Source organism: Lotus japonicus, chromosome 1 (genome assembly GCF_012489685.1).
Source record: "Lotus japonicus ecotype B-129 chromosome 1, LjGifu_v1.2".
NCBI classification, from domain to species: domain Eukaryota; kingdom Viridiplantae; phylum Streptophyta; class Magnoliopsida; order Fabales; family Fabaceae; genus Lotus; species Lotus japonicus.
Window position 1 is genome coordinate 91,530,512 of NC_080041.1, and position 12,287 is coordinate 91,542,798.

Below are 12,287 nucleotides of genomic sequence, written 5' to 3' on the forward strand. Positions count from 1 at the left end.
CATAGGACATGATGAATTATTTTAATTTTCTATTATATATATATTATTTATTATTAATATTAATCTAAAAAAACTTAATATCAATTATGAAATTCCTTAAGACACCATAAATTATTTCAGTCATATGTAATAAGTTAATTAATATTAATACTAAAATTAAAAAAAACTAATATAATGTATGGAATTCCTTAATAATTTATTTTTATATAATGTATTAGTTAATATTTTTTTTTTTGAAAGCAAAAGGATAAATATATATATAAATGATAAAGGGAAAATAAAAATAAAATCATATGCGGAATTCTATAGGACATGAAAATTATTTTTAATTAAAAAAATTTAATATTAGTATTAATCTTGAAAAAGGTGATATCAATTATCGAACTCTCTATAGGACATGGTAAATTATTTCAAATTTCTAAATTATGTAAACATATATTTATATTAATCTTTAGATATTAAAGTTTGGGATTTTTACATTAAATATGATTGTGCTAGAATTTTAATAAGTGCTTCAGAGCCTATTCTGGATAATCATAAAATTCCAGTTATTATTGATGGCAGAGAAATGGATGTGTTAATTGAAGTTGATCATCTGGAGCATGAGGTTATCAAGGGAGGAATTGTGGAGGTGGGAGTGTCAGGGCAACTGGCGGCAATGACGCCGGAGACATCTATCGTTGAGGAGTCTTCAGGGATGTACTCTACGTCAAGGCTTGGCGGTTCACCGGCGGAGGGTTGTTCCGAGAATTCTTGCGGTGACGCTTTGGGTCTTGCAATACACAATGATTATGGCAGCGTAGTTTTTGAAACTACTCGGGAACCGACGGGTGCAATTAGGTGCATTGAAAGGCCCAATTTAGTGGCGTGGAATCAGGAGTTTAATAAAGAAGATATATTAAACGTTTTCTTATCTGGGTGGAAGGCGGGAGTTGGGTTTGACACCCCACCTATGGGGCTTGGCACCCCACTTTATCAAATACGGAATTTAAAATTCCGTATTCTCCCTATTGAATACGGAACTTAAAATTCCGTACTGTATTTAAGCATGCGTGTCACATTTTCAACCACTCATTATATACTAAAACAAATACGGAATTTTATTTTCCGTATTGATACGGAACTTTAAATTCCGTATTTAATAAAGTGGGGTGCAAAGCCTAAGGGGTGGGGCACCAAACTCAATTCCACGTAACCGCGAAAAATGTTTTTTTAGATGAAAGCATGAAAAAAAGGAGAACATGGAATATCTTTTTTAATAAATATTTTTTTTTTTGGTCCACAAGTACTAGGTATATGTCACATCTATATATATGGGTTATGATTAAATGCATAGAAGCAAAAAAGCCAGAGAAAGAGTGGAGCAAATACAATACAATAATGAGAATGGAAGTTACACAGGTTCTACACATGAATGGAGGAGTTGGAGAAGCAAGCTATGCAAACAACTCTTTAGTTCAGGTATTGGAGTAATGTTTTTGTGTTTATAACCATATTACCCATAATCACTTATTTGATGGTAATGTGGTTAGCAAATTATTAAAGTAAAATCAACATGTATTAGAGCATGTTTGATTTCATAATATTTGCAAGTGTTAGAATTGATTTTCCACTTTCACAATTGATTCTACCTCCAAATCAATTATGGATAAAATTACAAATTCTAACTTTTGTGGGTACATGTCAATTGTAAGATGATGCTCTCTTGCGTCCATCACATGTTCGGGTGGTTTATGCAAATACCGCCATAAATAGTTGTGAATTAGTTGTGAGAATAACATATTCATAATTATTTAACAACTAATTGATAATTATTTTATAACTATTTCTTAAGTTTCAAACCATATCTCATATGGTCACAAATTTTGTATTTAAAAGCTACAAGCGATATACTAATACACCACCCAAACATGTGGTTGACACTAGAGGAAGCCATTCAAAATAAATTATTTTACTCTTAACTCATATTTATCATAATGAATTTTATCAAAAACTAATTCTTTCATGGACCAATTATGATAACACTTATAGCACTTATTAAGTAATTATTCTGACTTAATTTGATGTCATTGGTCATACAGCAAAAGGTGATTTCTTTAACAAAGCCTATAAGAGAAGAAGCCATAACCAGCCTTTATTGCACCACATTCCCAAGAAGCCTTGCAATTGCAGACATGGGTTGTTCTTCAGGACCAAACACTCTGTTTGTGGTTTCAGAAATTATCAAGGTTGTGGAAAAGCTTTGCCGAGAGCTGAACCGTAAATCTCCAGAGTACAAGGTGTTTTTGAATGACCTTCCTGGAAATGATTTCAACAACATCTTTAAGTCCCTTGACAGCTTCAAAGAGAAACTAAGTGATGAAATGGAATCGGACATAATGGGTCCATGCTACTTCTATGGGGTTCCTGGTTCTTTCTATGGCAGAGTTTTTCCTAATCAAAGTCTAAATTTTGTCCATTCTTCTTACAGCCTCCAATGGCTATCTAAGGTATGTCTAATCTATATAGAGGAATTCTCGGGCATGTATCTTATGAAAAAATATGCTATTATATAAGAGTAATATGAATAAATCGTGACTATTACATTTTTTTTGTGAATACTGTTAGATCTAATCATGAATATCGTGATTAAAAATTAATTATGTGTGAGATGTTCACTAAAAAATATCAGGTGACTTATTTTATCTTAACCATTCAATATTAAATCTAGCGCGCCATCATAATTTGTTCATACCATTTTCACAACATACATCCCCAAAATTCCCAATTAATAATAGAATAAATAATTGTTTTTTTATTAATTAGGTTCCTGAAGGAGCAGAGAACAATAAAGACAATATATACATATCGAGAACAAGCCCCTCAAATGTTGTAAAGGCTTACTACGAGCAGTTTCAAAGAGATTTCTCTGTTTTTCTCAAGTGTCGTGCAGAGGAACTAGTTGAAGGGGGTCGCATGGTTCTAACATTTTTGGGAAGAAAGAGTGACAATCCATGTAGCAAGGAGTGTTGCTACATTTGGGAACTTATGGCTAAAGCTCTCAATGATATGGTCATGCAGGTAGATTCCAATTAATTGGATATGGATTTACTTCGGTCGTTGATTTCCTTCCTACAATCATTGCAATCAAACTTTGCATTCCATTTTGAAAGTAAAAATTTATTGTATTTCGGAAGTTGTATTTTTTTGTAGTATAGCCATAAATTGAAATTCTAGAACACATAATAAATTTTAAATAATTTTATTATGAGTTGAGGAGTACTAGAAACACACTTTTTTAAACACATTTTCATAGACATTCCCCGATTTATCTATTCATAAAATAGTCAAGATACTTATGTACTTATTAAAACATATTTTTTTATAAACAAATGTTAGTAAATTAATCTCTACTCCGGGTTCGAACCCGGACCCTTCACAATTCATCTCACTCAATCCTTATGACCCTAGCTCTTACCACTTATTAAAACATGTGATGACTTTTAAAAAATTAACCCAATCAGGTTGAAGTTTGCTAGAATGTGTTTAAAAGAGTGTGGTGATGCACTAATAGTTAGGAAAAAAATTACACTGTCAACAAGTAAGATTTTAAAGAAGTTTCACATCAATAAATTAAATTAAATAAAAAGAGAAAAATGTACACGCACAGGCAATGTAAATATTTTTTTACACTGTTAGCAATCAAATTTTCAAGACGTGCAACAAATAATTTTTTTGTTCAATTTAATTAATTGATGTAGAAATAGTGTTTTTTCCCGTGCGTTGCACATAAAATATGTCTATTGTATTTGATTCATCAATGAATCTTGAATGTGATTATGCGTGTTCGTTTCAATCTTAGATAATTAGGGCAACGCACGGGGAATATGTCTATTGTATTTGATACATCAATTAATCATGAATGTGATTATGCGTGTTCGTTTAAATCTTAGATAGTTAGGGTAAATCTTTTAAAATTCGGTTTCAAGATTTGTTTTGGAATTAGGGAACACGTGTCAACAGAAGAGAAGTTATTTAATTATTTTCTAATATAGATTGATATATAGAGGAGGAGATGACTGATGTAGTGTCTTAGATAATTAGGGAAAATCTTTTAAAATTTTAATGAATTATAATTTCAACACTACATATTTTATTTTTATATTGTTGATTATGAGAAAGAATAGAGGGGGAAATCACGGGATTCCTGTAAATATGTAGTAAATTAGGCTTGAGACTTTTCCTAATTTAAAGAGACAGTGAAAACGGTTTCAAGATTTGTTTTGGAAATAAATTTAGTAAGGAGTAATCTAGGTAAATCTTAGATAATTATGACAAATCTTTTAAAATTCGTTTTCTAGATAAAATAACACAACAGAAGAGAACTATTTAATGGAATGACACGTAGAATTTTTTAAAAATTTTGGATGATTTGATTTTTAATCAAAATAGGTCAAGATTAATTTGATTTTGAAATAAAATATGTCAAGATTTTATTTAGTAATTAAGGTGCGACACGTGTCAACAGAAGAGAAGCTCAAATGAGAAGTAATCTGGGAGTAACACCTCATCAAATTGGTTTGATGGAAGTTATTCTTTTCTAATATATATTGATTGATGTTGACTGATACCTTTTAAATCTGTTTGGTTGAGAATGCATATATTTTTTACACAAAATTAATCTCAATACAAAACTGTTTTCTCACATTTTTAAAATTTGATTAGTTTAGAGTATCAAAATATGTAGGCTCTGAGTTCATATTCTTTTATTTAGAATTATTCTTATGATATGCTTAATTATTTTTCATATAAATTCTACTTTTAATTTGAAAATGAAACATACTTTTAGGCAATTTGAATATTAAAGTTCTGAGTTAATTTTGAGTGCTTATCAATTTTGTTTGAAGATAGAACATTTTGTTATAATCAAAGTAAATAGTATACAAAAAAAGAAAATTTTTAAACACACTAGCTCGTAGTATATTAGATACGAATGTCCTTTAAATATAGAAAAAAAATTGACAAGATTAATCTGAATCACATTTTATATGCTATAGGGGATTATAAAGGAAGACCAAGTGACTACTTTCAACATCCCTCAATATACTCCATCTCCATTAGAAGTGAAATGGGAAGTTCTTAAAGAAGGATCATTCGCCATTAATCGCTTGGAGGTGTCAGAAGTGAATTGGAACGCTATGGATGAATGCAATGTTTTTGAATTTGAGTCTGAAATGAATGAATCACTGAGTGATAGTGGATACAATGTTGCTCAGTGCATGAGGGCAGTGGCTGAACCTTTGCTGGTTAATCACTTTGGTGAAGCTATCATTGAAAAGGTTTTTAGTCGCTACCAAGAAATCTTGGCTGATAGGATGTCTAAGGAGAAAACTAAATTTGTCAATGTTACCATATTGTTGACTAGGAAAGGATGAGGAGAAGAAGCTTGCACAATCTATGATTCATATTTGTGGTTTTGTCAGAAAGATTTTCCTAATTGTTGTGTTAGTTTGTTTGGTTGATTTAACTTTGGATTGTAATTAGGCAGGAAATGTTATGCTGAGGAAAAATAAAGATAAAACTAGGAGTATTATGTTGTACCATGGCAAGTGATATCTGTTATCAATTGTGTAATGAAATTATTTAAGTGTGGATTATATATGATAATTGTTCTATACTACGTCATAGGTAATTTTGGGTAATAAAGGCTAATGTGGAAACCAATGGAATGAAATCATAAGGGAAGAAAACGTATGTTACCACCAAAGGCATCATGTTTTGCAACAAATATAATATTAGATGAAATCCCCCAAAATAAAAGAAATCCCAATATGTCTCAGACAAATTACAATGCTTTCTTTTAGCTATAAACAATATGCTACTGCTACTATTCTTCTTTTTATTTTCTTAATAAATCATAATAAATCTCTGGCCTTCTGTACTCTGGCATGCAGATAGCCTGATATCACAAATATACCACAACTTGTTAAGAACTTTGCAAAATTCTACTTATAATATTGGAGAAATTTGGGAATCGAACTAGCACAATCGAAAGTATGGAAATCAAAATCATGTAAGTAGGAGACTAGAAGTACAATTAAGCTAAAATTAGGAAATTGGTAAAAGAAAATGATCAACACTGAAGAAGTAGCTATTCTTAAATAAAGGAATTTTACCTGCATTGCATATGCCAAATGGATCAGTGTTGCTTCAGACCAAGGCCTTCCAATAAACTGAAGGCCAATAGGCAAACCTAGTTTATCATACCCAACCTGTGAAGTGTGAAAAACACATGTAGATTTCATACAATTAGCATCTAAAGTCTTATATAAATTCACATTTGGCATACAAATTTGAATATAATTATACCGGAATGGTGACAGCAGGAAGTCCTAGGAAGTTTCCTGCTATGGAGTAACGAACAAGCGCAGCTGAAATGATACCAACAACTTCAGAAACAAAATAAAAATGCAGAGTTCAATACTACAATGTCATTAACCAAATGAATTTCTTCTGTACCTCCATTGACATAGTCAAGTTCACCAGTCTCCAAGGCATCATCTTGAATTGGATATGCAGTCACACTGTTACAAATATCACAAATGTGTCACCTTTTAGCAAACTGCTACTAATTTCATGAAAACCATTCTGTGAAGTTTGAGAAAACAGGACAAACCCTGTTGTTGGTGAGACAATGACGTCTGCATAGGCAAATATTTTCATGTGAATTTGCAATTGGCGATTCCTGTTCACATTTCAACAGTTTAAGCTTTTGGGATAGTTGATTCATGAATCAATAAATATATAACGAATTGATTTGAATACATAAACAATATCGACTACAGGGAGTAATGCAATTATGCAGGTCTATAATTGATAAAATGAGGTGATAGGTTACCTCATTTTCTGAGCTTTAAGATACTCCATGCCGCTGAAAGCACCATAGATGCATTGTGCTACCCTTACATCCCATCCTAATTCTGCAAAATTCCTTTGGTAGTAATTTGGTGATATCAGCAATCATACTCCTCAATCTCGAGGGCAATGAGAAGGAAAGCAAAGAGTTCATATTTATGAAGTGACATACTTTTTCTTATAAGAATCAAGGGCAGTGGAACACTCAGATCCGATTGTTATGTAATGTGCCAGCCGCATCGCTTCTATCTCTGGTATGGTGACATCTATAATCTTGTATGTTAGAAAAGAAAGAGTTAGAAGGTTAGCAAGTATAGGCTCTTCTGTTTCTCAATGATGGGGTTCAGTAATTGTATAAGAAATGCTTTGGGAAGCTATTTTTAAAAGGATGTTTCATTCAGGTCCACATCAAATACTCAATCACCAAAGGCCTGCTGAAGTAGGAAAAGTAGAAAACATGATAATCTAGTCATTGCTTTATGATTTGCAATACCTTCCAACTGTAACGATCCTGAAGCTTGTGCAAAGCTTGGGAGCAGCATATTCTGACATCATCGCTGCAATCATCGAACCACTAATTGATGGACAGTGGTTAAAGAATATAAACGATGTTAGAATTGGAACAAACTTTCTATATATGGTTAAAGAATGTCATAAGTATCTAACCTTTCCATATTTTGCTAACGTGATCTGAGATAAAGACTTTGTCATGCTCAGCAGTGGAAGATTTATCTTAGTCTGGAGTGTTACAATGATTTCAGAAGTTCAAAGATTTTAAAATGTCAGAACCCGACTATGAACATGAAAGTGTAAATCTAATCAGAATCATATATGATATATGAAACACAGGAAGATTATATAAATATTATCAGAAAAACTAGTTCTTACCAATTTACCGGAAGGCTGATCGGATGGAATTTCGCCACTGATTGCTGCATAACTACAAACAGTGGAACAGCAGATGCTGTAAAACCAATCTTAAAACTTCCTTGAAGAAAGAATATCACAGTAAAGGACTACTAACATGATCATTGCATCCTCAACAGTGCCTGCTAGTATTCCAACCATCCCAACTGTCCAATTTAGGGGAAGAACTCTGTAGCAGAAGGTCATTCTCCTAAATCATTACAAACCTTCCCAGAAATTAAACATGATAAAAAAAAAAAATACCCACCCGTCATGAGGTATACGCGCAAAAGTCGGTTTCAGACCAATAACACCACAAAGAGAAGCTGGCATCCTGACAGATCCTGAACAGATGTGCAAATATATAGTAATTCACCAATAACTGATGCTACTACTGAAATAGGGGTGTGTTTGGGTAAACAACTTAATCAAGCGCTTATTAATAAGTATTTATCATATAAGTGCTTATCCGTAAGCTATTTTGAGAAGTTAATTGAAATGAGCTCAAAATAGGTTATAAGTCTGAGCGCTTATTCATAAGCAATTATGAGCATCTTCTGAAAATAAGCTTAAAACAGCTTATAGGTAAATCATAGGCTATACACATAAGCTCTCTGAAATACATGCATAAACGTCGACTCTAAGATAAGCTCAAATAAGCTCTTCCAAACAGGGTCTAGGTTTACTTAGTAAATTCATATACATTACTTATGGCTGAAACAGATATATGTGCAATGCTATAAAGCAAAAAATTAATGCAGATTTCTCTGGCCTTTCATGTTCAAATGTAGGTCAAATAAATACCTCCCCCGTCAACACCAAGGGTAACCGGGCAGAGTCCTGCACACACCACAGCAGCAGATCCACTAGAAGAACCTCCTGCAATCATATGGCTATCATATGGGTTTCTGGAAGGCCTACAAGTAAATAAACAGAAGTGCTCTTGTCACACCTTAGTTTAGAGTAAATTCCCTAATATTCAGTTCAGATTTTAGACAACAAAGATAAAACTTCGATGTGATTATGAGTGTAACACATGGTGCTCTTACCCATAATGTGGATTTATCCCACTAGTTCCAGATCCAAGCTCATGCATATTGGTTTTCCCAACAAGTATAGCACCGCATGACCTTAGACGCTTGACGCAGCAAGCATCACCTTTACAAGGCCTTTCTTTATCCAGCCACTTTGTACCTCCTTGAGGACATCATTTTCAGATGCTTAAGTGAATTGTGAAATCAGCAGCTTAATCACTTGAATAGATGACACCTTAGAGAAAACAATAACACATTACACTACCTGTTGTTGGATATGGTAAACAATCTATCTCATCCTTGATAGCAACTGGAACTCCGTCTAGCACCGAGATAGGTTCCCCTGCAAAAACAGTATTGCATCAAGTCTAATCTTGTTTGAGCACACACACAACATATGACCAAAAATAAAGAGAAAGTATAACAAAAATGGCATTCAGTGCAACAGTTATCACTAATAGCCTCCAAATAGTGTCATTGTAATATTCCTGTATCACTTCAATTGTTAAAGTACTCTTTACGCCTCCAAGGTTAGACTTGTACCATGAGCACATTTAAGTTACAAAGACCCCGTTTGGATATGGACTAAAGAACACTTATTAGAACTTATCTACTAGAAAAGAAAAGAAAAAAACACTGGATAAGCTCCAATTAGTGCTCTTTGGTCTGCAACCAAAACAGATTTAAAGTGCGGTAGGAGAAAGGAATGCACCTTAGCACAAGTAAACATGTATGTTAGTTTCAAAAACAGTATCAGGCATCATATAAAGGTTAAAAAAAGGTCTCTTAACTTTGGAAGTTTGGATTCCTGCTCGAGTTGCTATGAAGTACCTTGTTGGTATCGAAGAGTTGATTCAGTTGCTTGTTTTAGTATATCTTCAACGGTGTAGTGAATAAAGAATCCCATTTGGAGTGGGGGTTTTCTGGATTCATCAACAGCAGCAACAAATCGTTCTGCAACCTATGTAAATGAAAATGCAAAGAAAGCTAATGAAACTTACATCAAAATTCACTACCACTAGAAATATGAAGTACTCGTGATCTTGTGGAATAATCAGAGATACCAAATATCAATTATAACTTCTTTTTTCATGCATGTTAAGTTTTGATGAATGAACACAGTGATGACAGAATGAGAACATATTAAAAGAAGACTAAAAGATAAAATACCAAGCTTGGTGTTATTTCCCCTGATCTGTAAGCATTGGAATAATCCATTATCGTCCAGCGACGGAATAAAGGATCTGTTCCATTAGGTGTTTCTGCTGGAGATAGAGGCAAGCAATCTAATGCAAATTGAACTTTCTCAGGTGGAGATGAAGAAGGATCTAAGCGTTTGACTTCTTTTTCTTTTATGTCTGCAAGAATAAACCGAAATCAATGATCCACTATCTATTAAGGCAAAGTTCTGCAATTAGAAAGTGCTCATTTCCATAATCTATTTCTCGAACCTTCAAAATGATGTAAGGGAACAAAGAGAGGTGGCTCTGCTAACTCTGCATTTGAAATAAGCTGCACAAAAAGAACATGTTAAGAGTTGGAGAAAAACCTGCAACTGCAACTAACAGTGATAAAGAGGATGAAATTCAATTGTTATTGAAAAAATAACCACATGAAGTGGAATCCAAGTGATTATGGAGACATGGAACAAAAGCATACCTGGTGAATAAGATTGCCTCCTTTCAATATGTACAACAGCAAGGTTCCAAGTATTGGACACTCCAACAAGTGAGTGACAATCTTGACCAAAACTCCAGTCATGCGAGGAGCTGTGTTTGACAATATCATCATCATTTGGTGTGCATGCATGACTATCCTCTTTTAAGCTAAAAAAACTCACTCACAACTCTCAAGCTATTATTTTTCTCAAAACTTGACAAATCAATGACACTGGAAGCAACTATTTAGCATGTTCGAATCAACTTCTCTTTCCTCATAATCAATTATGACATCCTGAACCTAGAACTACTCACAGAAACTTCTCCAGAGAATTGATTTTGACTCCAGAATCATTTGTACAAGGATTTTCAAACATGCATAACAACTTCTCAAAACTGGAAAATGCATCATTGTTAAAACACATGGTAGAAACATTCAGAACCTTCTGTAAACCTCATGCAGAGTGATGCTACTATGAGGATTGTGAATATTACAATCAAGAAAGCAAATCATGTATGAAAAAAAAAACCAAAAGAACAGGAAATCAAGAAACAATTAGCTATATATAGAGACTAGAGAGAAAAAACAGAGAAAGAAAAAAAAGGCAATGCATTGTGAATTAACCTTTGACATTGGCTTGGAGGTAGGATTCACTGCTATAGGGGCTTAAATCAACATCCTTAGCTGGTGTGTAAAACACACTCTTACATTTCAACAAACCCATGAGCCAAGAAAAGGTTGGTGTATGGAAGTAGGACAGTAAGAAAAAGGAGAGAGAGACAGAGAGAAGTTATATCAGAATAGTGGAATTGAATCTTCTTGTTATAGGAAGATTTGGCGGAGATTGCAAGGGGAAACTATGTAGTAATTCAATATGTAGTCATTCAATTCAATGTGCTTTTATCATGAATTCTTAACTGTCCATGGTGATGGATAGGATCTGGTAAGACAACTAGTAATCAATTAGTTTCATGGTTTGCATGAACAACAACAGGGTGGAATTTGGTTACACTCAAAGAGTAAAATACAAAAAAACACACGCAAGTTTGGTGTTGTCTCCTTGAAAATTGGTATGAAAATTTCACAGCAACTTTTCTGCAAAACAAACACAAAGACACAAACACAACTATGAAATTTTCAACCCGAGTTAAAGGGAACTAATAATACTAATCTTAGCCCCGTGATCCTTATCTAGCTTACTATATAAGTCGAGTTTTGCTTACATGATAGGTGTTCTTTTTTTGTTTTTGCTATGAATTAATGCTGTCAAAATCAAATTAAAAATCTTATTTAATGTTCATTAAAAAGACAGATAAACATAATGGAATGTCACTAATACAATTTATTGGTTTGTGTTTGTTTTGCTAATTTTAAGCAATTTTTATATTTGATTGGTGAGAATAGTATTATATCTACAAAACATAATATATTATTATATCTACAAAACATATTCTTTCATTTCATCATTTTGTTGTCTTTCTACTTGGGGCTTGAGGGTAGGAAATGGATTCTTCGCAGTCCACCTTCGGTGTACAGTCACTGCAGTTAAGGAATCTCGACCATTAGATAAAATTTGAATGACTGAGATTTTGACAACATGTTTTACATATATATCACACTAAATTTAGAATCAATCGACTTTCATCCTCGTCGATGTGCCTTAACTGCATGGTTGCATAAAAATTGTCTTTAGGCAAGTAGGTTCCATTGGATTCTCTCTAGTGAATTTGCTACAATTGATTTAAAAATCAAAATCAATTGAATGTTTGTATCGGTTACTTTTTCCTCAAAATC

At 33.2% G+C, this 12,287-nt stretch overlaps 2 protein-coding genes across 2 annotated transcripts; one reads left to right on the top strand and one right to left on the bottom strand.

The window, feature by feature from the left end:
• The first annotated feature begins 1,386 nt into the window (after nucleotides 1-1,386).
• LOC130727750 (S-adenosyl-L-methionine:benzoic acid/salicylic acid carboxyl methyltransferase 3-like) lies at nucleotides 1,387-5,414 on the top strand. The gene is made up of 4 exons (XM_057578986.1): nucleotides 1,387-1,461; nucleotides 2,082-2,489; nucleotides 2,806-3,060; nucleotides 5,037-5,414. The coding sequence occupies exons 1-4, from the start codon at nucleotides 1,387-1,389 to the stop codon at nucleotides 5,412-5,414; spliced, it is 1,116 nt and encodes a 371-aa protein (XP_057434969.1).
• A 269-nt stretch (nucleotides 5,415-5,683) lies between these two features.
• LOC130727749 (fatty acid amide hydrolase-like) lies at nucleotides 5,684-11,609 on the bottom strand. The gene is made up of 20 exons (XM_057578985.1): nucleotides 11,118-11,609; nucleotides 10,494-10,603; nucleotides 10,286-10,346; nucleotides 10,005-10,192; nucleotides 9,666-9,795; nucleotides 9,100-9,177; nucleotides 8,850-8,997; nucleotides 8,605-8,717; nucleotides 8,069-8,144; nucleotides 7,919-7,990; nucleotides 7,783-7,834; nucleotides 7,561-7,632; nucleotides 7,388-7,468; nucleotides 7,067-7,167; nucleotides 6,878-6,970; nucleotides 6,656-6,724; nucleotides 6,499-6,563; nucleotides 6,349-6,410; nucleotides 6,156-6,251; nucleotides 5,684-5,938 (listed from the first exon to the last, which is right to left on the bottom strand). The coding sequence occupies exons 1-20, from the start codon at nucleotides 11,215-11,217 to the stop codon at nucleotides 5,879-5,881; spliced, it is 1,827 nt and encodes a 608-aa protein (XP_057434968.1). The 5' UTR covers nucleotides 11,218-11,609; the 3' UTR covers nucleotides 5,684-5,878.
• Nucleotides 11,610-12,287: the final 678 nt, after the last annotated feature.

Coding starts and splice junctions, on each gene's coding strand:
- LOC130727750 (XM_057578986.1), top strand. CDS start 1,387: ATGGAAGTTACACAGGTTCTACACATGAATGGAGGAGTTGGAGAAGCA. Junction 1,462..2,081: donor CAAACAACTCTTTAGTTCAG/GTATTGGAGTAA, acceptor TTGGTCATACAG/CAAAAGGTGATTTCTTTAAC. Junction 3,061..5,036: donor TCAATGATATGGTCATGCAG/GTAGATTCCAAT, acceptor TATATGCTATAG/GGGATTATAAAGGAAGACCA.
- LOC130727749 (XM_057578985.1), bottom strand. CDS start 11,217: ATGGGTTTGTTGAAATGTAAGAGTGTGTTTTACACACCAGCTAAGGAT. Junction 9,796..10,004: donor GGGAAATAACACCAAGCTTG/GTATTTTATCTT, acceptor TCATTTACATAG/GTTGCAGAACGATTTGTTGC. Junction 5,939..6,155: donor ATTTGGCATATGCAATGCAG/GTAAAATTCCTT, acceptor TTGTGATATCAG/GCTATCTGCATGCCAGAGTA.